The sequence below is a fragment of the Microchirus variegatus genome, assembly GCF_963457635.1.
Source record: "Microchirus variegatus genome assembly, chromosome: 19".
Taxonomy (NCBI): domain Eukaryota; kingdom Metazoa; phylum Chordata; class Actinopteri; order Pleuronectiformes; family Soleidae; genus Microchirus; species Microchirus variegatus.
The window spans coordinates 551036-576572 of record NC_139820.1 but is presented as its reverse complement, the minus strand read 5'-3'; the positions used below and the strand labels follow the sequence as shown (position 1 = coordinate 576572).

Sequence of the window (25537 nt, the reverse complement as noted above, 5' to 3'; positions counted from 1 at the left end):
TAAAATATTTGAAGTGTTTTTCAGATAATCAAATCTGAATATTTTAAACTCTTTATTGCAGCGTTTTCTCTGCTGATTTCACGTTGAACTTGAATTGATTTAAATAATAATAATAAAAACATGTTTATTTATTAAAGATTGAAGTTAATGAACGACTTTTCCGATGTTTGATGTTTTTTGACGAGATTTCACCTAAAAAAAATGATGAAAAATTATATTTACACTTTAATGGAAGAGTTTTGTCTTTTTATTTATTTATTTATTTATTTATTTATTTATCACTTTAAATCAAATAAAAATGTATCGTACGTCTGAATGTTGACTATTTTACAGCCGCTGTTGTTACATATTTCTATATTTTCATTCACTTTAAGACGTTTGCTGTGTTGAATAAAAGTCACATTTGAATGAAATCTGTGGTCTTTTGTTTCATCCACGTTAGATTATTAGATTATGAGATTATTAGATTATTAGATTATTCATTTGTGGGGTTTTTTTTATTTACACACTTTTAAAAATCACACGTTTGACTTCAGTTTCACACAAACACACACACACACAGTCTGTGCTGAAGCCGTTAACCCTTTAATCCAATCAGAGAAGCTGTTGTGGGCGGAGTCAGATCAACAGAGATTATATATTTAAATTATAACACACTGTGAAATGAGTTCAGTCTGGATTATTAATCCATGAGTTTTAGAGTTTGTTTGTTTATTATTTTTTAAAACTAGTTTCTGTAATTTTTCAGCTTCTTAAATGTGAATATTTTCACGTTTCTGTCATTTTTCAGCTTCTTAAATGTGAATATTTTCACGTTTCTGTCATTTTTCAGCTTCTTAAATGTGAATATTTTCACGTTTCTGTCATTTTTCAGCTTCTTAAATGTGAATATTTTCACGTTTCTGTCATTTTTCAGCTTCTTAAATGTGAATATTTTCACCTTTCTGTCATTTTTGACGCGCACTCAAAGATGAAAGGTTTTATTGTGAAAGGTCAAAAAGCGGAAGTCGTGCGGTTCGTCGTCGCGAGCTTGTTGACGGCGGTTACGTTGCGTAGCGTTTGGTGCTCGCGCACAGAAAGAGGAGCAGCTGCGGAGACGCGGATGAAATCAGCGCGAGCTCCGTGTGTCACGGTCCAGACCTGACACTAACCCGGGTTAAAGCGGTTCAAACAGCGGGTTAAATCAGTGGCGGACGATGAGTCAACGAGAGACCGGAAACGGCACGGACCGGGGAAGCTGCGCGAGCCAGTGAACGGGACTCTCTCTCTCTCTGTGTGTGTGTGTGTGTGTGTGTCTCTCTCTCCTCCATTTTGGTTCAGTGATGGAGAACATCCGGACTCCAAAGGTACCGACACACACACACACACACATACACACACACACACAGTGCTCGTGCTCAGCTCTTTGTTTTATGGAACATGACACTGTCTCCTCCTCCCTGTCCATATGTCCTCCATCCTGTGTGTGTGTGTGTGTGTGTGTGTGTGTGTGTGTGTGTCTCTCAGGTGGACAAAGTGCGTCTTCTGGACCGGTCCTCAGGTCAGAGGAAAGTCAGCGTGGGGACACTTTATCTCTCTGCCACACACACTATCTTTGTGGACAATAACCCCGAGACACGCAAGGAGACGTGGGTAAGCAGGACACACCTGTCCATCACATGTCCATCACATGTCCATCACATTTCCATCACATGTCCATCACATTTCCATCACATGTCCATCACATGTCCATCACATTTCCATCACATGTCCATCACATGTCCATCACATGTCCATCACATGTCTATCACATGTCCATAACCTGTCCATCACATGTCCATCACATGTCCATCACATGCATCACCTGTCCATCACATGTCCATCACATTTCCATCACATGTCCATCACATGTCCATCACCTGTCCATCACATGTCCATCACATGTCCATCACATGCCATCACCTGTCCATCACATGTCCATCACCTGTCCATCACATGTCCATCACCTGTCCATCACATGTCCATCACCTGTCAATCACATGTCCATCACATGTCTATCACCTGTTCATCACCTGTCATCACGTCATCACATTTTCATCAACTGTCCATCACCTGTCCATAACCTGTCCATCACATGTCCATCACATTTCCATCACATGTCCATCACCTGTTCATCACCTGTCATCACGTCATCACATTTTCATCACCTGTCCATCACCTGTCCATAACCTGTCCATCACATCCATCACATTTCATCACATGTCCATCACGTCATCACATGTCCATCACGTCATCACATGTCCATCACGTCATCACATGTCCATCACGTCATCACATGTCCATCACGTCATCACATGTCCATCACATGTCATCACCTGTTCATCACATGTCATCACATGTCCATCACATGTCCATCACATGTCATCACATGTCCATCACGTCATCACATGTCCATCACGTCATCACATGTCCATCACGTCATCACGTCATCACATGTCCATCACGTCATCACATGTCCATCACGTCATCACGTCATCACATGTCCATCACGTCATCACATGTCCATCACGTCATCACGTCATCACATGTCCATCACATGTCATCACCTGTTCATCACATGTCATCACATGTCCATCACATGTCCATCACATGTCATCACATGTCCATCACGTCATCACATGTCCATCACGTCATCACATGTCCATCACGTCATCACGTCATCACATGTCCATCACGTCATCACATGTCCATCACGTCATCACGTCATCACATGTCCATCACGTCATCACATGTCCATCACGTCATCACGTCATCACATGTCCATCACATGTCATCACCTGTTCATCACATGTCATCACATGTCCATCACATGTCCATCACATGTCATCACATGTCCATCACGTCATCACATGTCATCACATGTCCATCACATGTCATCACATGTCATCACATGTCATCACATGTCCATCACATGTCCATCACATGTCATCACATGTCATCACATGTCATCACATGTCCATCACATGTCCATCACATGTCATCACATGTCCATCACATGTCATCACATGTCATCACATGTCATCACATGTCCATCACATCAGGATTAAACTGGTAAACTGGTAAAAGGCTTAAACTCAGGTTTTTAATGAAAACATAAATAATGAATCAATAAGTTTGTGTTTTTCTTTAAAAACAAGTTATTTTTTGTCATTTTCTTTCATCTTAGATTTGATAAACGTTTGATTTTATAAAACTATAAAAAAAACAAAAAACTACTTTTCTGTGAGAAAAGATCGAAGAGTTCCTGAATCTTTAAGATCACAAGACAGATTACACAACACTGTGTGTGTGTGTGTGTGTGTGTGTGTGTGTGTGTGTGTGTGTGTGTGTGTGTGTGTGTGTGTGTGTGTGTGTGTGTGTGTGTGTGTGTGTGTGTGTGTGTGTGTGTGTGTGTGTGTGTGTGTGTGTGTGGTAACAGTAGGTTTGGTCTTTAAAACAAAACAAAAATATCTCTGCGTCACATGATCACGTCTTTATCTCACTGTTTGTAAACCACTCACTCTCCCACACCAAAGTCACTCACTCTCTCACACCAAAGTCAATAGAGAAAACCGGTGATGACTGATTTTGTCAAATTCGGCTTTTGAAATATTTAATTTAGACTTAACTCAGTGACACAAAGTGACCACACGAGGCAGCAGAGGACCAGCAGCTCCTGTGTCCCTGTGAGCTAAAATCAATGGTTTTCTCTATGGACTTTGGTGTGGGAGAGTGAAGAAGGATTTGTTTGTTTTTTTTCTAAGTGTGTGTGTGTGTGTGTGTGTGTGTGTGTGTGTGTGTGTGTGTCCAGGTGTTGCACAGCATGGTGTCCAGTGTGGACAGACTCCCCCCCTCCCCGACAGGAAGTCAGCTGATCCTGCGCTGTAAGGACTTCCGGGTTTTCCAGATCCTCGTCCCTCAGGAGAGAGACTGTGTGGACGTCCACGCCTCATTGGTCAGGCTGTCACGCCCAGGTGTGTGTGTGTGTGTGCGTGTGTGTGTGATACTGTATTTCATATCATTTCAAAATAAAAGCATTTGTACAGACATATGTTTTCCAATGGTTTGGAATAAGAGTCACAACTAAAATAAACATGCGTCTCCTCGTCTCCTTCCTCGTCTCCTCGTCTCCTCGTCTCCTTCCTCGTCTCCTTCCTCGTCTCCTTCCTCGTCTCCTCTCCTCAGAGAAGTACAGTGAACTCTACTGTTTGTCCTTCAATCCTAACGTAAACAAAGAGCAGAGGGAGGAGTCGTGGAGGTTCATGGATCTGCAGAGCGACTACAGGAGGATGGGCGTCCCTAACAACCTGTGGGTCGCCACGGCAGCCAACAGTGAATACAGGGTGAGTGTGAGTGTGTCGTCGTTGTTTACGTTGTTTACGTTGTTGTTGATGCCGTTTGCGTTGTCGTCGTCGTCAGGTGTGCGACACGTATCCGTCGCAGCTGTTTGTTCCAAAGTCGGCCACCCCCGCCGTCATCGTGGGCAGCTCCAGGTTCAGGAGCCGAGGACGATTTCCTGCTCTGTCTTACTTTCACCAGGACACACTGGTCAGTGTGTCACACACACACACGCACACACGCACACACACACACACACACTTCTGTAAATGAGCGATGAAGCCTTTAAAGCAGACGTCCAAAGTCCGACCCACAGCTTTTATTTATGACCAGGGACAGGAAGTGGACTTCAGTCTCAGGTTAGAAACTCACCTGTCATTCAATTCATTCACTATTTGGCTGTCAGTGAATAATGGCTCACTATTTGGCAGTCAGTCTTTTGGCAGATGTATAGAAATGCTCACTATTTGGCAATCAGCCTGTAGGCGGATGGTTATAATAGCTCATTATTGGGCAGCCAGTCTCTTGGTAGATGTATAGAACGGCTCACTATTTGGCAGTCAGTCTGTTTTGGCGGATGTATGGAACGGCTCACTATTTGGCAGTCAGTCTCTTGGGTGTGATAGATTACAGCTCATTATTTGGCACTCATTCTCTTAATGGATGGTAAGAACAGCTCATTATTTGGCTGGCAGTCTCTTGGGTGTTATAGAGTACATCTCACTATTTGGCAATCAGCCAGTAGGTGGATGGTTAGAACAGCTCATTATTTGGCAGTCAGTCAGTCTCTTGGGTGTGGTAGATTACAGCTCATTATTTGGCAGTCATTCTCTTAGTGGATGTACAGAATGGCTCAATATTTGGCAGTCAGTCGGTTGGATGCTATAGATTACAGCTCATTATTTGGCAGTCAGTCTCTTGGGTGTTCTAGAATACAGCTCACTATTTGGCAGTCAGTCTGTTGATGGATGAATAGAACAGTTCATTATTTGGCAGTAAGTCTCTTGGGTGTGATAGATTACAGCTCATTATTTGGCAGTCATTCTCTTAGTGGATGTACAGAATGGCTCAATATTTGGCAGTCAGTCGGTTGGATGCTATAGATTACAGCTCATTATTTGGCAGTCAGTCTCTTGGGTGTTCTAGAATACAGCTCACTATTTGGCAGTCAGTCTGTTGATGGATGAATAGAACAGTTCATTATTTGGCAGTAAGTCTCTTGGGTGTGATAGATTACAGCTCATTATTTGGCAGTCATTCTCTTAGTGGATGTACAGAATGGCTCAATATTTGGCAGTCAGTCGGTTGGATGCTATAGATTACAGCTCATTATTTGGCAGTCAGTCTCTTAGGTGTTCTAGAATACAGCTCACTATTTGGCAGTCAGTCTGTTGATGGATGAATAGAACAGTTCATTATTTGGCAGTAAGTCTCTTGGGTGTGATAGATTACAGCTCATTATTTGGCAGTCATTCTCTTAGTGGATGTACAGAATGGCTCAATATTTGGCAGTCAGTCGGTTGGATGCTATAGATTACAGCTCATTATTTGGCAGTCAGTCTCTTGGGTGTTCTAGAATACAGCTCACTATTTGGCAGTCAGTCTGTTGATGGATGTATAGAACAGTTCATTATTTGGCAGTAAGTCTCTTGGGTGTGATAGATTACAGCTCATTATTTGGCAGTCATTCTCTTAGTGGATGTACAGAATGGCTCAATATTTGGCAGTCAGTCTGTTGGGTGTTATAGATTACAGCTCATTATTTGGCCGTGAGCCTGTTGGCGGATGCCTAGATCAGCTCATTATCTGGCAGTCAGTGCGTTGTTGTCGTCTCCCCCTGCAGGCAGCAGTGTGTCGGTGCAGTCAGCCTCTGTCTGGCTTCAGTGGTCGGTGTCAGGAGGACGAGATGATGCTGCAGGCCGTGATGAAGTCCAACCCTGGAAGTGACTTCATCTACGTGGTGGACACCAGGCCCAAGGTGAGACACTCGGTCCACTGTAGGCCAACAGCACCATCTGGTGGTCAAAGTGTGTCACAGTTTATAATGTGTGTGTGTGTGTGTGTGCGTGCAGCTGAACGCCATGGCTAACCGAGCAGCAGGTAAAGGCTACGAGAACGAGGATCACTACACCAACATCAAGCTGCAGTTCATCGGCATCGAGAACATTCACGTGATGAGGAGCAGCCAACAGAAGTTCATCGAGGGTGAGATTCACAATAAAAGCTCAACGTCCTCTGAGACTATATTCACATTTAAGACGCTGAAAAATCACAGGAACTTGATTTAATTCGTTTAAAAAAACATTTAAACTGATAACGGTTCATTTAGTTGTCGCCCTTTATCAACAATTATGAAAAATATCTTCTTTTTTTAGCCTGGATTTATAGAACATCTCACTATTTGGCAGTCAGTCTGTTGTTGGATGTAGAGAACATCTCACTATTTGGCAGTCAGTCTGTTGTTGGATGTAGAGAACATCTCACAATTTGGCAGTCAGTCTGTTGTCGGATTTATAGAACAGCTCATTATTTGGCAATCAGTCTCCTGGTGGATGAATAAAAACGGCTCACTATTTGGCAGTCAGCCTGTTGTTGGATGTAGAGAACACCTCACTATTTGGCAGTCAGTCTGTTGTCGGATTTATAGAACAGCTCATTATTTGGCAGGCATTCAGTCACTTGATGGATGAATCGAACATCTCACTATTTGGCAGTCTGTTGTTGGATTTATAGAACAGCTCATTATTTGGCAATCAATCTCCTCGTGGAAGTTTACAACAGCTCATTATTTGGCAATCAATCTCCTCGTGGATGTTTACAACAGCTCACTATTTGGCAGTCAGTCAGTCAGTCGGTTGTTGGATTTATAGAGCAGCTCATTATTTGGCAGTCGGTGTGTTAATGGATCCTGACGTTAGTAGACGTTGATGTGTTGTTGCGTTGTTGTGTGGAGAGAGCCTCAGTCACATGACTCTCTCTCTCTCTCTCTCTCTCTCTCTCTCTCTCTCTCGCTCGCTCGCTCGCTCTGTTTTTTTTCGTACAGTCGGTGAAATGCGATCTCCGTCGATGACCGACTTCCTGTGGGGTCTGGAGAACTGTGGGTGGCTCAAACACATCAAAGCCATCGTGGACGCAGGAGTGTTTATCGCTAAGGTTCAACACACACACACACACACACACACACACACACACACACACACACACACACACACACACACACACACACACTGAACCAACACAATGATGTAACTGGACAAAAAAGCCTGGTTTTTACTATGTCCCTCTGTCTGTCTCTCTGTCTCTCTCTCTCTCTCTGTCTGTCTCTCTGTCTCTCTGTCTGTCCCTCTGTCTGTCTGTCCCTCTGTCTGTCTGTCTGTCTCTCTATCTGTCCCTCTGTCCCTCAGGCGGTGGCAGATGAAGGCGTCAGTGTCCTCGTCCACTGCTCTGATGGTTGGGACAGAACAGCTCAGGCCTGTTCTGTCTCCACGTTACTGTTGGACCCGTTCTACAGAACCATCAAAGGATTCATGGTAACTCGCCCGTGTCCAACGTCTTTAAGAACGTGTCCAACGTCTTTAATGTCCAACGTCTTTAATGTCCAACGTCTTTAATGTCCAACGTCTTTAATGTCCAACTTCTTTGTCTCACTGTGGTCTGCTACTCTCTGGAAGCTTGTGGTCAGGAAATATAGTCAAAGACCAGATTAGGTAATCTCGTCACATCCAGATTAGATTATCTCGTCATCGACCAGATTAGGTAATCTAGTCAACCACCAGATTAGTTAATCTCGCCAACGACCATATTTGGTCATCTTGTACACGACCAGATTAGGTTCTCTCGTCAACGACCGGATTAGGTAATCTCGGACATGACCAGATTAGTTAATCTGATTTTGTACACGACCAGATTGGGTAATCTAGTCAACAACCAGATAAAATAATCTTGTCAACGACCGGATTAGGTAATCTGGTCAGCAACTTTTGTCTACTGTCATCTAGATTAAATCATCTAGTCAACTACTTTGCCCATGACTAGATTAGGTAATCTAGACAACTAGGTAATCTACTGTAGTCAACAACTAGATTAATCTAGTCAAGGAGAACATTGAACAACACTGTTCTCACACTGTCTGTCTGTCTGTCTGTCTCACCTCACTGTGTGACAGACAGACAGACCTTTGTCTCACTCTCTGCTTTTACTTCCTGTCTGCAGCTCCTCATAGAGAGAGACTGGGTTTCCTTTGGACACAAGTTCTCCCACAGGTCAGTCACACAGCGTTTGTCTTTGTGTCTGAGTGAGACGTAAAGACGGAGGACAGTCATGTCCCCGTGTCCCCGTGTCCCCGTGTCCCTCTCTGCAGGTACGCTCACCTGGACGGCGACCCCAGAGAAGTGTCCCCCGTCATGGACCAGTTCCTGGAGTGTGTGTGGCAGCTGTCCGAACAGTTCCCGTGCGCCTTCCAGTTCAACGAGCGCTTCCTGGTCGCCGTGCACGCCCACGTCTACTCGTGTCAGTACGGATCGTTCCTGGGGAACTGTGAGAAGGAACGCCAGGACCTGAGGTGACGCTCCGATGAAGAATAACACAAACGGTTACGGGAATAATCGTCAAAATCGTTTTTATGTAGGCTGCAAATGGCCAAAATGGACGCCAAAATTCAAAATGGTTGACTTCCTGTTGCGCTGAGGCCATGGTTAAGGTCGACTTTTTTGTTTGTCTTGGTCGTTAACATCTTCCCACCAAGTTTCGAGAAATTCGGTGGAACTCAATTTTCCGTACGTTGAAGTCATAGGGCACTTCCTGTTTTGTGGCGAATGGTCGAAATTCGCCACAAAACGCAGAGGTGTTGCCGAGGCCACGCCGTTTTGAATCCGCAAAACCTTTCGATAACGTTTACAAGTACAAATTGGTGTGGTGTTTTGATTAACGCACTCAGACGAGTTAGCTCATTTACGCTAAGTTGCAAATTGCCAAAATTCAAAATGGCTGACTTCCTGTTGAATTTAGGCCATGGCTACGGTTGAGTTTTTTGTTAGTTTTGGTCTAAAACATCTTTACACCAAGTTTCAGGAAATTCCGTGGAACTCAATTTTCCGTATGCCGAAGTTATAGGGCACTTCCTGTTTCGTGGCGAATGGTCGAAATTCGCCCAGAACGCAGAGGTGTTGCCGCGGCCACGCCGTTTTGAATCCGCAAAACCTTTCGACATTTCGCCATTGATGTGTCGAGTACAAATTGTCGTGCTTTTTTTTTTATGTCGGTACGACAAACGCGATCGGACGAGTTTGCTCGTTTACGTAAGGTGCTAATCGCAAAAATTCAAAATGGTCAACTTCCTGTTGGGCTGACGCCATGGTTACGGTCGGCTTTTTTGTTCGTCTTGGTCGATGACATCTTCCCACCAAGTTTCGGGAAATTCGGTGGAACTCAGTTTTAGTGTCCACCTTAGGGGGCGCTGTAGAGCCCTTGAGCAACGCACGTGTGTGTGTGTGTGTGTGTGTGTGTGTGCAGGCTTCGTGAGAGGACTCACTCTCTGTGGCCTCAGCTGTGGACGGACAGAAGTGACTTCATGAACCCGCTGTACAAAGCTGAGCTGAGCCAGACTCAGGGAGTCCTGAGACCCAACACCTCCCCCTACTGCTTCAAGTGAGTCACTGCAGCACACACACACACACACACACACACAGTGGAGTCTGATTTGAAAACACAAACTGTTTCCTGTTCAGAATGTGGAAAGGCCTCTACAACAAAGAGGCAAAGTCGACGCCGCCGCGACAGTCGCCCGCCGACTTCCTGTCCGCCGTCAGGGAGGAGTCTACGCAGCTGGAGGAGGAGCTGACCAATCACCAGGAGGTACCGCCAGGAGGAACCGCCCACCACCACGAGCACGAGCACGAGCACGAGCACGAGCACCAGCCGGGCTCCAGACAAGGCATACAGCACACAAACACACACTTAACCTGTTACTCTCCCACACCAAAGTCCATAGAGAAAACCAGTGATTTGAGCTCACAGGGACACAGGAGGTGCTGGTCCTCTGCTGCCTCGTGTGGTCACTTTGTGTCACTGAGTTAAGTCTAAAATCAGTCATTGTAAGTTAGTGATGGAGGCAGCAGTGGATCAACAACTCCTGTGAACTCCTGTGTGCTGTGATGTTAAAATCACTGGTTTACTCTATGGACTTTGGTGTGGGAGAGTGAGTGATAAGTAGATAGATGCTAGTTAGCGTAGCTATATGCTAGTTAGCAAAGATAGATAAATAGATAGGTGCTAGTTTGCATAGATGGATAAGTAAATAGATGCTAGTTAGCAGAGCTAGATAAGTATATAGCTGCTAGTTAGCATAAATAAGTAGACAGATGCTAGCTAGCATAGATAGATACGTAGATAGATACTACTTCCCATAGATAGATAAGTAGATAGATGCTAGTTAGCGTAGCTATATGCTAGTTAGCAAAGATAGATAAGTAGATAGCTGCTAGTTCACATAGATGGATAAGTAAATAGATGCTAGTTAGCATATATAAATAGATGCTAGTTAGCAGAGCTAGATAAGTATATAGATGCTAGTTAGCGTCGCTATATGCTAGTTAGCAGAGCTAGATAAGTATATAGATGCTAGTTAGCATAAATAAGTAGACAGATGCTAGTTTGCATAGATGGATGCTATTTAGCATAGATAGATATGTAGAGAGATGCTAGTTAGCGTAGCTATATGCTAGTTCACATAGATGGATAAGTAAATAGATGCTCGTTAGCATAGATAAGTAGATGCTAGTTAGCAGAGCTAGATAAGTATTAGATGCTAGTTAGCGTTGCTGGGATGTTAAAATCACTGGTTTTCTCTATGGGCTTTGGTGTGGCAGAGAAACTTGAGCGAACGTGTTCTAAAAAAAACATCGTAGACTTAAACTAACGTAGGTTTTTATTCGCTGACTTCTTTTGTTTCGTGGCTGAAATCAGTGGCTGCCTCACCAGCAGGGGGCGCACACGGCACAGCCGCTGCCGACGCGCGTCGCACGTTTCTGCCGAGTCGCAAGAGTTTGACGCTCGTTTCTCTCGCTCGGTTTCAGAAAATCTCAGCGCTGACGGGGGAGCCAATCACGTGGGAGAGGATTGAGGTTCCGAGGAGGAGGGGGAGGAGCCGACCGCGGCAGAGACACTGCGGGCCAGACCCGCCCACCGCGTACACGGACCCGCCCACCTGCCCCGCACAGGACGGCGCTCGCTCGGTCTCCTCTGAGCCGGCCAATCGGACGCCTGCATCGACCCCGCCCACAGAGACGCGCGACCCCGACGACCTCAGCGACCTGGAGTCGGGCGTGGCCGACCTCAGCAGCCGCTCGTCCAGCGGCGGCGACTACAGCAAAGACCCGGAGCTGGACTGAGGAGGAAGTCTGCGCCGCGCCGCCGTCGGACCCGAGGTGACGGAGAAACTTATTCACGCAAAAGACTGCGAGGCTACGGCTACGCTAACCTGTCCGCATTCTCAGAAATATCGCAATATATCAACGACACCACGACGTTTTCTTTTCTTTAAAAAAAGGGAATACGCGCTTCGTCCAGGGATGAAAGAGCTGGATTATTTTTTATCCCCGACATATTTTTACGATGTTATGTAACTATCGCCGTGAAGATCGTGGTCAGGTAATCTCATCAACGACCAGATTAGGTAATCTAGTCAGCAACTTTGTTCTACTGTCAACTAGATTAAGTAATCTAGTCAACTACTTTGACCTTGTCTTTGACTAGATTAGGTAATCTAGTCAACAACCAGATTAGGTAATCTCTGCAACTTTTGTTCTACTGTCAACTAGATTAAATCATCTAGTCAACTATTTTGACCTTACCTTTGACTAGATTAGGTAATCTAGACAACTGGGTAATCTACTATAGTCAACGACCACATTAAGTATTCTAGTCAACGACCAGATTAGGTAAACTAGTCGGCAACTTTTTTCTACTGTCAACTAGATTAAGTAATCTAGTCAACTACTTTAACCGTGTCTTTGACTAGATTAGGTAATCCAATCAATGACCAGATTAGGTAATCTAGTCAGCAATTTTTGTTCTGCTGTCAACTAGATGAAGTAATCTAGTCAACTACATTGAACTTGCCTTTGTCTAGATTTGGTAATCTAGACGAGGTAATTTACTGTAGTCAATGACCAGATTAGGTAATCTAGTCAGCAATTTTGGTCTACTGTCAACTAGATTAAGTAATCTACACAACTACTTTGACCTTGTCTTTGACTAGATTAAGTAATCTAGTCAACGAGGTAATCTGCTGTAGTCAAAGCCTGGATTAGATAATCCCTGTTTCAGTCGATCTCTCTCTTAATCCGAATGATAAAACCCTGAACTTTCCCTTTAACAGTGTTACTTTAAAACATGACCGGGCACTTTTCTTAAAACCACGATGAGTCATGATCGGGAAAAAGAACAAAAACTGTTTACGTTAGTTTTTATTTATGTGCAATATCTTATTTTAAAGCCATGTTTTATAATGTTTTATTTTTATAATTTTTTTTAAATTATGTTTATTACGCTGTAGAAAAACACTGTTTTTAAATGTATTTACTCGGAATGAACCGATACTATAGTTAGCATCGTTACCGCTAAAAATCCCTGCATCGGAACTCGGAAAAACTAACGTACGAAACCCGAGATGATCGGAACACAACGTTAAATATCATATAAATACTTAAAGAAATAAAAAGCCGAGTCTTTCTAAGCATGACTCGGCACTTTGTTTTTAAAAATGGCTGCTGTTAGCTCAGCGCTAATGTGACGTTATGTTGAACTGAAGAATCTGCACTTTTATTTCCCATCGACACCGGTTCAGATCTGGTTTCTGAAACGCGTTCAGATCTGGGTTCTGAAACCAGTTCAGATCTGGGTTCTGAAACCAGTTCAGATCTGGGTTCTGAAACGCGTTCAGATCTGGGTTCTGAAACGTGTTCAGATCTGGGTTCTGAAACCAGTTCAGATCTGGGTTCTGAAACGCGTTCAGATCTGGGTTCTGAAACGCGTTCAGATCTGGTTTCTGAAACGCGTTCAGATTTGGGTTCTGAAACCAGTTCAGATCTGGGTTCTGAAACCCGTTCAGATCTGGTTTCTGAAACACGTTCAGATCTGGTGTCACGCTAACATCCGTCCCGACTGATCTGCGATGTTCTCCAATTAAAGTTAGTATTATTTTAATTTTATTTATGGTCGTCAGTCCTCTCGTGATTGGATCGTTCAGGGCCGTCATTTTAAAACCACTTCCTGACTCTCCCATAGGTGAAGAAGAAGAAGGAGGCGTGGCCTTTTTTCCTTTTAGCGCTGAAATTGTGACATAATGATGTAATGTTGTGATTATTATGGACTGTAAACAAAAACAAAAAAAAGCACTGGACTTTCCTGAGGAACAAAGAGAGACGTTTGTTTGTTTGTTGTTGACGCTACAAAGTCACGTGTTCACGAGCTCTGACGGGTCAGCTGACACACGTGTTACCACGGCAACCAAACATCAATGTCCTTATAAACCTGTACGTATCACTGTAGCTGTGTGTGTGTGTGTGTGTGAGGTTGTGTGTTCTTTAGGTTTATCAATAAAATCACTGTCAACGAAGAGAAGAAAAACTCATAATAACTATATATTTATGTTTTTACTGACGTTACAGCGCCACACACTGGACATTACACTGGATAGCATCTCGACTTATCTATCTGCGAATCTATGCGATCTAGCATCTCTGCTAACTACTGTAGCATCTACTTATCTATGATAACTAGCATCTGTCTACTAATCTATGCGAACTAGCATCTATATATTTATCTATCTGTGCTAGCTAGCATCTAATTATCTCTGCTAACGGGCATCTGCTGATCTATCACCGCTAACTAGCATCTGCTTATCCATCTATGCTAACTAGCATCTTGTATATATTTACAGTCGTAGTTTTGAGGCTGAACTCGGAGCACACTATTGCCGACGCGTCTCAAAGAGTCAGTTATTGCCTCTTGAAACCAGAGGGGGGCGCCAAAGCCCACAGGTTTTGTTTTCTCACATCATTCCCCGTTTTATTTCCACTTTATTTCATAATCACATATTTACAGATTGTTACATTGTAACAAACCTTGTTCTCATTATCCAGGATTTTTTTTATGACGATACATTTGATCACAATCACATGATACAATCATCCACGTTTTAAATAAAGTTAACCGATCGTTTACAAAGCCCTGAACAAATCAAATTACCCAGAATATTATTTAGACTTTTCTGACGCGTTGAAAACATCGTAAACACGCGAGCGACGTCGTTCCTCGTCCTCGTCTCTCAGGAGAAAAACAGCTGCTGGCAGATTTGTCGCGTTTCCTCGGGACACGTGACTTCGTGGCCGACGGTTCGTGGGTCGCTGTAGATCTCGTAGTCGTTTCCTCCCTGTTTGTGAAAAAACACCACAAACACAACGGGATTATAATCTGTTACAAACCAGTGATTGTTTATCTCGGAGTGTCAGAAATTATGTTTGCGGATACATCTGATAAAGATGTATTTATGTTTTTACTGACATTACAGCGCCACACGCTGGACGTTACACTGGATAGCATCTATCCATGCTAACTAACATATATCTACTTATTTATCTATGCTTACTAGCATCTATCTACTTATCTGTCCATGCTAACTAACATACATCTACTTATTTATCTATGCTAACTAGCATCTATCTACGTATCTGTCCATGCTAACTAGCATATATCTACTTATCTGTCCATGCTAACTAGCATATATCTACTTATCTGTCCATGCAAACCAGCATCTATCTACTTATCCATCTAGGCTAACTAGAATATAGCTATGCCAACTAGCATCTATATACTTATCTAGCTCTGCTAGCTAGCATCTACTAAATCTATGCTAACTAGCATCTATTTACTTATCCGTCTATGTGAATTAGCATCTATCTACTTATCTATCTTTGCTAACTAGCATATATCTACTTTAACTAGCATCTATCTATGCGAAGTAGCATCTATCTACTTATCTATCTATGCTAACTTGCATCCATCTATGCTAGCTAGCATCTATATACTTATCTAGCATTGCTAACTAGCATCTACTTATCTATGCTAACTAGCATCTATTTATGTATATCTATCGCTGCTAACTAGCATCTATCTTGTATGTTTTTATAGTCGTAGTTTTAAAGCTGAATTTTAAGTGAATAAAAATAAACATGTAGCTGTTTTTGGACTTAAGGAGATGAACGTCATTTATTTCTCTTTTCACAGCCTCGGTGTGTGTGTGTGTGTGTGTGTGTGTGTGTGTGCAGAGATTAGATCATGTGAGCAGTGGAAGGCGGAGCCTGGTGGCGTCGGCTCATTTGCATACTCACAGGTTTGGTTTTGTCTCCAAAGAAGTGGACAGTGTGGTACTCGTCCTCGCCAACGATCCCCAGACAGTATCTCTTGTCCCAGCCGTCAGGAAACACGTCAAAGCTGATCTGTCCTCCTGCAGAGACGCGTCTCACTGTTAATACACGTCTGTCTCGTCATCGCTGCCTCTAGCTCCGCCCCCTTTTATTTATTTTTTACAAACTCACCGATTGAGAACGAGAGTCCGCGACCTTTGAACTCTTCCTTTAACACGGACACAAACGTCTCACGGATTTTCTCTTTCTGTTCATAAACAAACAAACAAACAAACGAACACGAGCGTCACAGCGTCTGCGGGCGCTTTTATTTACGGTTAACCAGGACGCGTAAAACAACGCGTTTCAGTTTAGCCGCGACATTCCCGTTACCTGATCCAGTTCGTAGAATTCCTTCCTCTCTTCCTGTGAACAGCTGCGTCCGATAGGAGAGACGTTTAACATGCCGTTACGGAACTCGATGAACGTGCCCCTGGTAAACAAACAAATAAACATCGTACACTCAAGTATTTATTAAAATAAAACCACTGCGTGATTTTATCATTTCATTACCTGATACAGTCTGTTACTCACTCTCCCACACCAAAGTCACTCACTCTCCCACACCAAAGTCACTCACTCTCCCACACCAAAGTCACTCACTCTCCCTCACACCAAAGTCACTCACTCTCCCAAACCAAAATCACTCACTCTCCCACACCAAAGCCACTCACTCTCCCACACCAAAGTCACTCACTCTCCCTCACACCAAAGTCACTCACTCTCCCACACCAAAGTCACTCACTCTCCCACACCAAAGTCACTCACTCTCCCTCACACCAAAGTCACTCACTCTCCCACACCAAAGTCACTCACTCTCCCACACCAAAGTCACCCACTCTCCCTCACACCAAAGTCACTCACTCTCCCACACCAAAGTCACTCACTCTCTCACACCAAAGTCACTCACTCTCCCACACCAAAGTCCATAGAGTAAACCAGTGATTTTAACATCACAGCACACAGGAGTTCACAGGAGTTGTTGATCCACTTCTGCCTCCATCACTAACTTAACGTCTTATTTTGTCAAATTCGGCTTTTAAAATAATTAATTCAGACTTAACTCAGTGACACAAAGTGACCACACGAGGCAGCAGAGGACCAGCAGCTCCTGTGCCCCTGTGAGCTAAAATCACTGGTTTTCTCTATGGGCTTTGGTGTGGGAGAGTGAGAGGTTTCCTCATTTGTAAATCTTTCTCTTTGACCTATATTTTTATGAGCAAACAAACACTGATGATGATGATGATGATGATGATGATGTCACTACCTCTTCTTGGGCAGTTTGATCTTGGACATGTAGTTGAGGCAGAAGTTGATGAACTCCTGCAGCAGCTCTTCTCCCATGTGAGCCTGGATGGACTGACAACAGCCAGAAGACGGCGTCAGCGTCGCTCGTCTGTCACATGATCAAATGTCCAACATGTGTGTGTGTGTGTGTGTGTGTCCTAAATCGTCAAATACCTGGATGGACACCAACTGTCCATTTCTGTAGGCCACCAGACCATTCTCAGCAAAGACGTAGTCCACTTCCTGGATCACTGCAGACAAAAGAGTGACGCGATTCAGAATGACAGACAGGATCAAGAAGGACAGACAGGATCCAGAAGGACAGACGTTAGGACACTGGACCAGGACAGATGTCTCACCGTTGTCCCCCAGCTGCTCCATGATCTTGACGAGGTCAGATCCTCCAACGACTCCAACTCGAACACGAGTTCGCAACTTCTGCAGGAACTCGGACATTTCTGGAGTCGCACGCTGACACGTAGCAACAACAAAGAAGAAGACATCAGTGCGATCCATCTATCTATCTATGCTAACTAGCATATATACTGTATGTCCATCTATGCTAACTAGCATATATACTGTATGTCCATCTATGCTAACTGGCATATATCTGTCTATCTATGCTAACTGGCATCTATCTACCCATCTATGCTAAGTGGCATCTATTTATCTATGCTAACTAGCATATATCTGTCCATCTATGCTAACTCACATCTATCTATGCTAACTAGTATATATATATGTCAATCTATGCTAACTAGTATATATGTGTCAATCTATGCTAACTGGCATCTATCTATCCATCCATCTATGCTAACTCGCATCTATCTATCTATGCTAACTGGCATATATCTGTCTATCTATGCTAACTGGTATCTATCTGTCTATCTATGCAAACTGGTATCTATCTGTTTATCTATGCTAACTGGTACCTATCTATCCATCTATGCTAACTGGCATCTATCTATCTATCTATCTATCTATCTATCTATCTATCTATCTATCTATCTATCTATCTATCTATCTATGCTAACTGGCATATATCTATCTATCTATGCTAACCAGTATATAGATGTCTATCTATCTATCTATCTATCTATCTATCTATCTATCTATCTATCTATCTATCTATCTATCTATCTATCTATCTATCTATCTATCTATCTATCTATCTATCTATCTATCTATACGTATAGACATATATGTCTAGTATAATGTGTTGTATATGTTTATAGCTCACAGTTTTGAAGCGGAACTATATTTCAGAGAACCCGGAACCCATTCTTGCTCGGGCAAAACAAAAAAAACTACAACAACAACGTGGAACCGGAAGTGGCGTCGCCGTCGCCCTCGGTCTGTCAAACGTAAGTAAATGAATGAATCAGCGGTAGTTTCTCTCTCTCTTTTTTTCTTCCTGTTTTCCTTTAATCTGTTCTTCTCCTCCTCTCGTTCTCTCCTTTTGTCTCGTACCTGTCTCGCGGCGGTCAGAGTTCCGTCCACATCAAACAGACACAGAGTGCTCGTGTCCGCGGCGGCTGCGTTCATCTCTGCTGCTGCGCGTGCACTGCGTCCGTGGACTGTTCACAATCTGCTGAGTGTGTGTGTCTTTGTGTGTGTGTGAGAGAGAGTGTAAGTGTGCGGACTGTCACACAACTTCTGTCACTCTGTGTCAAACACCACACACACACACACACGTCTATATTTGTCCTTCTTCGTCTTTAGATTTGTCGGCAGCCTCACGCGCACACTGCCACCTAGTGTGCCGGAAGATCACCTGCAGACTCACAATAGCTTTTTCCTCTACTCAACCTTTATATATATATTTATATACATATAATAATAATGCATTTATATATTTATGTTAAGTATATTGTTATTACTTATTATTTTATTATAATTTCTGTTATCATTGTTTTTTGTTTTTTTATGTAAAGCTGCAAATAACAAGTACTTTCATAATCCAGTAATCTGAGGATTATTTTCACAATGACTCAAATAGTTGTTTGGTTCATAACATGTTGATAAAACACGAAGATATTCACATTAAAGAAACTGAAAAATGACAGAAACGTGAAAATATTCAGATTTAAGCTGAAAAATGACAGAAACGTGAAAATATTCACATTTAAGAAGCTGAAAAATGAAAATATTCACATTTAAGAAGCTGAAAAATGACAGAAAAGTGAAAATATTCACATTTTAAGAAGCTGAAAAATGACAGAAACGTGAAAATATTCACATTTAAGAAGCTGAAAAATGAAAATATTCACATTTAAGAAGCTGAAAAATGACAGAAACGTGAAAATATTCACATTTAAGAAGCTGAAAAATGACAGAAATGTGAAAATATTCACATTTAAGAAGCTGAAAAATGACAGAAACGTGAAAATATTCACATTTAAGAAGCTGAAAAATGACAGAAACGTGAAAATATTCACATTTAAGAAGCTGAAAAATGAAAATATTCACATTTAAGAAGCTGAAAAATGAAAATATTCACATTTAAGAAGCTGAAAAATGAAAATATTCACATTTAAGAAGCTGAAAAATGACAGAAACGTGAAAATATTCACATTTAAGAAGCTGAAAAATGACAGAAACGTGAAAATATTCACATTTAAGAAGCTGAAAAATGACAAACGTGAAAATATTCACATTTAAGAAGCTGAAAAATGAAATTATTCACATTTAAGAAGCTGAAAAATGACAGAAACGTGAAAATATTCACATTTAAGAAGCTGAAAAATGACAGAAACGTGAAAATATTCACATTTAAGAAGCTGAAAAATGACAGAAACGTGAAAATATTCACATTTAAGAGGCTGAAAAATGACAAATGTGAAAATATTCACATTTAAGAAGCTGAAAAATGAAAATATTCACATTTAAGAAGCTGAAAAATGACAGAAACGTGAAAATATTCACATTTAAGAAGCTGAAAAAGTGCTTTGAATCCTTTAGTGAGTGCTGCAGTTGTCCTGAGCCTCACTGTTTCTTCCCTGCTGTTGTTTTGTTGTGTTGGTTCGTGGTTGTTTTCACTCTCAGACGCTGCAGAAGTCATTTGCTCTTCAACAAAAGAACTCAGTGTTGTTGTGCTGCAGTCGCTCTTTCACATGCATTTGGCCTCCTCCCTGAGACAGAGATTGCCCATCTACTTTATGCATGAACAGTTCGTCTGAACAATGGCTCTGACGTTTGACACTTTGGCTTTAGACGATCATGTGATCTCCTCTCAGTCTGTGCTTCATGGACGTGAAGCTGCTCTGAAGGTCTGCAGACTCAAAAATGACAGAAAGCAGGAAATATTCACATTTAAGAAGCTGAAAAATGACAGAAATTAGAAAATATTCACATTTAAGAAGCTGAAAAACGACAGAAACATGAAAATATTCACATTTAAGAAGCTGAAAAATGACAGAAATTAGAAAATATTCACATTAAAGAAGCTGAAAATGACAAATAATAGAAAATATTCACTTTAAGAACCTGAAAAATTACAAAAACTAGAAAATATTCACATTTAAGAAGTTGAAAATCAAAATTAGAAAATATTCACATTTAAGAAGCTGAAAAATGACAAAAACATGAAAATATTCACATTTAAGAAGCTAAAAAATTTCTGATACATTAAAATATTCACTTTAAGAAGCTGAAAATCAAAGAAACATGAAAATATTCACTTTAAGAAGCTGAAAAATGACAAAAACTAGAAAGTATTCTCATTTCAGAAGCTGAAAAATCAAAGAAACACGAAAATATTCACTTTAAGAAGCTGAAAAATGACAGAAATACGAAAATAGTCACATTTACTTCATTTATAATTGAATAATTGTGTGTAAACTGTTGTTTACGTCGTCTCGCGACGGAGACAAACGGCTAAAACACGTCCATGCGCCCCTCCTCCTCCTCGCGCACCGCGGCCTCCCGCAGCAAACAAAGGGGTCCAGAGTTTCGCGCCGAAAAGTTTAAAAGTCCGCGTCGGCCAATCGGCGCGCGGCCAGCGCACGCCGACGGATGCGTGGTGACGCACGGGCCCGCGGCCAATCAGGGCCGCGCGCGTGACGCCCGACGGCCTACGTTTCGCATTTAAATGCGCGCAGCGGACCAATCCGCGTGCGGCGCGGAGGAGTCTGTGGAAGTAGTTCCGCTGAAGTTAGTTCGGCGGACGACGACAAAAACACTCGCGCTTTCTTCCTCATTCACTCCGTCTTCAACTTGTGTCGCAGAGAACAGGTAAGAAAACACGCTCCTTTGCGCATTTTTAAACGTGCGACTTAGTTATTTTTTTAAACGTACATAACGCGGCCGTCATTCCTTTGCGGGTATGTTTACGTATGTGTGTTTATTTTTTTTAACGCCGACCTGGCGTTTCGTGTGTAAAAGTCGGATTTCGACTTTAAATGAATGTGAAATAAATCTTCGTTACTCGGTATAAAAGTCACTACGCGATTTAAACGCGTCGCCGCGAGCAAAACCGTTAATTTCGGCGTCTTTTGTGTGCGTTTAAACGCAACTTTGGCCTGTTTCTTGTCCGAACATGCGGTGTGTGACTGTGGCGCTGAGTGCGCAGCGTTGTCTTCAAACGCCATTTGGTTTAGCTAGCCTCGTTTCGGGGGCGTCTTTCACACGACGCAGTTCCTCCGTTCACGCGTTTTAACGCACTTCTCCGGTGGTTTCCGACTCGCTTCGCCATGGCGAAGCTAACCGTGACGGTCCCGGCGCGATATTCACGCCACTTATGCACTTTTTCGTGGGTATAAGTTTTTGGGCGCAGCCGAGTTTCGGCGGGAAGATACAAAATGGAGTCCCGTCTTTTTGTCCTGGAGTGAAGCAGAAATCCGATTAGAGCCTTTAAATAACCCCCGAGGCTCGCGCTCGGCCCGTTTCTCCTTTAACGTCTTTATTTGTCGTTTTATTCTCTTTTACTTTACTTCGACATTAATACGTTTACAGGAAATTAATATGGCCTTTTATTCCTTATTTGTGCTTCGTCACAGGAACTTGCTAAATGCTACAAAACGCACTAAAAAAAATGTTTTTTAACCACAAATCTAACTTAACACTATTGATTTAATTACACTTTGTTTTGTTAAAAATCTCTTTTAATCTTTTTTTTTTTTTTTTTTACCACATCATTGTTTTAAGTTGAATGTAATGTTATTCAAGCCATATAATAATTACACTCCGTTTTATTTAAAACTTGTGATTATGATTTGTTACCAAATAAGGGAATTTAAAAGAATAAAGGACTCTTATGACCATAGCACTGTCAAATAAGAGCCAGATGCTATTTCTCTAATTATATATCCTTTGATAAGTTCTCAATAACGAAATGGTCATTATTAAAAATAAAAGTGGCCAATTTCAAACACATCAAGATTTCTGAAAGGGTTAATAAAGGAATACATTTAGATTAAAGGCAATATCTGTCTGTCACAATAATAAATAGATGCAGTTTTGTTCCAGTACATTTTCAAAACCTTTTTGTTTTGTTTATTTTTTAACAGATTTAGACGCAGCCATGTCGAAGGACCCCAATAAGCCGAGAGGCAAAACCTCCTCCTATGCTTACTTTGTCGCGACCTGTCGCGAGGAGCACAAGAAGAAACACCCAGGAACCAGCGTCAACTTCTCCGAATTCTCCAAGAAGTGCTCCGAGAGATGGAGGGTGAGTTTAAAAAAAATAAATAAAAAATACAAATTAAGTATTCAATTATCAGGCATTTCGCAGCAAAGGCTAACAATGTTTCTGTTTCTTCTCATTAAAGAATATGACCGCGAAGGAGAAGTTAAAGTTCGAAGACATGGCCAGGGTCGACAAAGCCCGATATGATCGCGAGATGACTACCTACATCCCACCCAAGGGCACCAAGAAGGGCAAGAAGAAGAAGGACCCCAACGCCCCAAAGAGGCCACCGTAAGTTCAGCAAATGAAAGCTTCTTCGCTTACACTTACAACTCTGCCCACCAGGGCACCGTTTGTCGTAGATGTTTTGTATTCACCGCTACTCCTTCTCTCGTTTCCAGCTCTGCGTTCTTTGTCTTCTGCTCCGACCACCGTCCCCGCATCAAGGAGGAACACCCCGGCATCTCCATCGGCGACATCGCCAAGAAGCTCGGCGAGCTGTGGTCAACGCAGACGCCCAAGGACAAGCAGCCGTACGAGGCCAAGGCCGGAAAACTGAAGGAGAAATACGAGAAGGTACGACGTTACCCGATGTTAGCCTCGATCTGGTCCAGATCTGCAAGGAACAGATGTTTTCTCTTACGTCTATAGAAGTAGACGTGTAAAGACTGAGATAATGATTAATCTAACGTGATATTTAGATGATAACATTATGGCTTCTGCCAAAATTACAGTTAATTGTTCAGTCCTGCAAGAGGTTAGCATTTTCCTTACAAACTTGCCGTTCAACGAAATATTGCGTTGTATATCTTTGCATCCCTTTTTAAATTTATAAAATTGTTTTGCTCATTTTAAACCACAGAAGAGCCAGGAAATGCCCTTTGTTTTCCAGACAGAAACTAGAAAATATTCACATTTAAGAAGCTGAAAATCAAAGAAACTTGAAAATATTCACATTTAAGAAGCTGGAAAATGACAAATATTCACTCAATGAAGCTGAAAAATGACAAAAGCTAGAAAATATTCACTTAAAGAAGCTGAAAATCAAAGAAACTGTAGAAAATATTCACATTTAAGAAGCTGAAAAATTACAGAAACATGAAGATATTCACATTTATTTTAATAATTGTGTAAACGTTGATGTGGCGCTGCAAACTGTTCTTTAGAAGCGGAAAAATTACAAAAAAAATGTTCGCATTGTCCTTTAAAGTACTCGAGAAAGCCTGGACTTTTGTTTTGCTCATTTTAAACCATAGAATAACCAGGAAATGCCCTTTGTTTGCCAGAACAACTTCATATCTGACAGTTACTAACGATTTTCCGCATGTTAGCGTCGCGTGTTAGCTATTTAAAGTGACGCAAACGCTGTGAAATTACCGTAATATAACCGCATGCGTGGGTTTGGGAACCGCCGATGACACGCAACCACGCCAACGTGCTAAACCTTACCCCTTTTCTTCTTCTTCTTCTTCTCTGCAGGAGGTCGCTGCGTACAGGGCGAAGACGGGCACCGGGAAGGTCGACGCCAGAAAGAAGAGCGGTCCCGGCCGGCCCTCCGCCAAGAAGGCGGAGCCCGTAGATGACGACGACGACGATGATGACGACGACGACGAAGAGGACGACGACGATGATGACGAGGATGACGACTAAGCTGGTCGATGTAAATTGGCGGCGGCGGGTGGGCGGGGCTTAAACTCGTGTTTATTTTTTTGTTTGTGTTCTGGTTTATTTTTGTGCGTCTGATTGCAACAGTAAATATAAGGAGCCTGCTGTCCCTGCTGGTCTGCGTCTGAACGACCAGACCTGTTCTTGATTCAGGGATTTAGTTTGATATCGTCACTTAGTCCCATGGTTGTTTTTATTATGATTTTTTTTCTCCCTCGTCTCTCCCTCCTCCTCCTCCTCCCACCAAATGTGACCTGGTTTACAGTTTGAATCTTTGACTTAAAACAGGCGGCCACGACATGAACTTCCTGTGCTAATAAGAGACTGGACTGAAACTCGTGCACAGGCGGTGGACGGCAGCCAACCATCGGTTAACCATTTTAATAAAAGTTCCTGTTTTTTTTCTTCCTGGAAGCACTGCGTAGGTTCCGTGTCCCGCGGTGCGGTTATATCGTCACTCGTTTTACCGCCACAGATTTATCTGTCGGGTTGACTTAAATGTTTGCAGCCATTTTTTTAAAAATGTTGTGGAGACTTAAAAAAAAAACTTTCATGTAGATTGAATTTTTTCTCTTTTTTTGTAATAAAATTTTGTATATTGATGATCGCTGTGTACGTGATTGATGTTCTGGAGTAACTTTGACTGCCTCGGGTTCTTTTATTCAGCTTATCGTCCAGATTAATGCTTCTGCCTTCACACACAACCTGGAAAATGACTGTGGCATTGAATTAAAAACGGCAATTTCTATATATATTCCATTTATAAAGCGATAGCAGGTCACACAGGGCGATGAGATGCATCTGGAAATGGCTCATAAATTAAAAATGAATCAAATGTATGGGAAAGACCTTAAACATGGAATAAAAGCATATTAAAGAAGGTAGATTACATGTATGAATAGATAAAATCATAGTGGTTAAAAGGATTTTTCTCCTAAATAGAGTATAAATCTATATATAAGCTACAAAGTAAAATTAAAGCGCATCAAATGCATCGCTTTATTGACATTTTTATAAAAGCCATAAACTGCCATTTTGGATGATCGTGCTGCCTTCACGTGCTGTCGGAGAAATGACCTTTCACCGCCGGTGAAGCCACAATTTCCCTCGTGTTGCGTTCAATTGCGTCCGCCGTTCC

The 25537-nt window shown here is 42.2% G+C and overlaps 3 protein-coding genes across 4 annotated transcripts; 2 read left to right on the top strand and 1 right to left on the bottom strand.

Moving 5' to 3' along the window:
- Window positions 1-1322: 1322 nt before the first annotated feature.
- mtmr7b (myotubularin related protein 7b) lies at window positions 1323-11744 on the top strand (the record flags this gene model as incomplete). Its single annotated transcript, XM_083906262.1, has 14 exons — window positions 1323-1346; window positions 1507-1632; window positions 3830-3992; window positions 4204-4361; window positions 4438-4566; window positions 6200-6334; window positions 6429-6561; window positions 7400-7509; window positions 7761-7886; window positions 8569-8618; window positions 8717-8917; window positions 9868-10002; window positions 10083-10209; window positions 11430-11744. The coding sequence occupies 14 exons, from the start codon at window positions 1323-1325 to the stop codon at window positions 11742-11744; spliced, it is 1932 nt and encodes a 643-aa protein (XP_083762388.1).
- Window positions 11745-14423: 2679 nt separating this feature from the next.
- pmm2 (phosphomannomutase 2) lies at window positions 14424-18777 on the bottom strand. 2 transcript variants are annotated; one of them, XM_083906452.1, is made up of 9 exons: window positions 18579-18696; window positions 18349-18463; window positions 17468-17579; window positions 17283-17359; window positions 17089-17180; window positions 16155-16254; window positions 15954-16029; window positions 15747-15862; window positions 14424-14788 (listed from the first exon to the last, which is right to left on the bottom strand). In XM_083906452.1, the coding sequence occupies exons 3-9, from the start codon at window positions 17562-17564 to the stop codon at window positions 14684-14686; spliced, it is 663 nt and encodes a 220-aa protein (XP_083762578.1). In that variant the 5' UTR covers window positions 17565-17579; window positions 18349-18463; window positions 18579-18696; the 3' UTR covers window positions 14424-14683. The 2 variants fall into 2 exon arrangements, with proteins under 2 accessions (XP_083762578.1, XP_083762577.1); XM_083906451.1 differs by lacking the exon at window positions 18349-18463 and having other exon boundaries at window positions 18579-18777.
- A 2491-nt stretch (window positions 18778-21268) lies between these two features.
- On the top strand, window positions 21269-25004 carry hmgb2a (high mobility group box 2a). Its single transcript, XM_083905896.1, has 5 exons — window positions 21269-21341; window positions 22616-22776; window positions 22877-23025; window positions 23136-23310; window positions 24214-25004. The coding sequence occupies exons 2-5, from the start codon at window positions 22630-22632 to the stop codon at window positions 24382-24384; spliced, it is 642 nt and encodes a 213-aa protein (XP_083762022.1). The 5' UTR covers window positions 21269-21341; window positions 22616-22629; the 3' UTR covers window positions 24385-25004.
- The last annotated feature ends 533 nt before the right edge of the window (window positions 25005-25537 follow it).

Excerpts from the sequence above, each read along its gene's own strand:
- pmm2 (XM_083906451.1), bottom strand. The coding sequence starts at position 18,653 with ATGAACGCAGCCGCCGCGGACACGAGCACTCTGTGTCTGTTTGATGTG. Across the intron at positions 17,580-18,578 it reads CTCTGACCGCCGCGAGACAG|CGTGCGACTCCAGAAATGTC; the intron begins GTACGAGACAAA and ends GCTACGTGTCAG. Across the intron at positions 17,360-17,467 it reads GGAGCAGCTGGGGGACAACG|TGATCCAGGAAGTGGACTAC; the intron begins GTGAGACATCTG and ends TTTTGTCTGCAG.
- hmgb2a (XM_083905896.1), top strand. The coding sequence starts at position 22,630 with ATGTCGAAGGACCCCAATAAGCCGAGAGGCAAAACCTCCTCCTATGCT. Across the intron at positions 22,777-22,876 it reads AGTGCTCCGAGAGATGGAGG|AATATGACCGCGAAGGAGAA; the intron begins GTGAGTTTAAAA and ends TTCTCATTAAAG. Across the intron at positions 23,311-24,213 it reads TGAAGGAGAAATACGAGAAG|GAGGTCGCTGCGTACAGGGC; the intron begins GTACGACGTTAC and ends TCTTCTCTGCAG.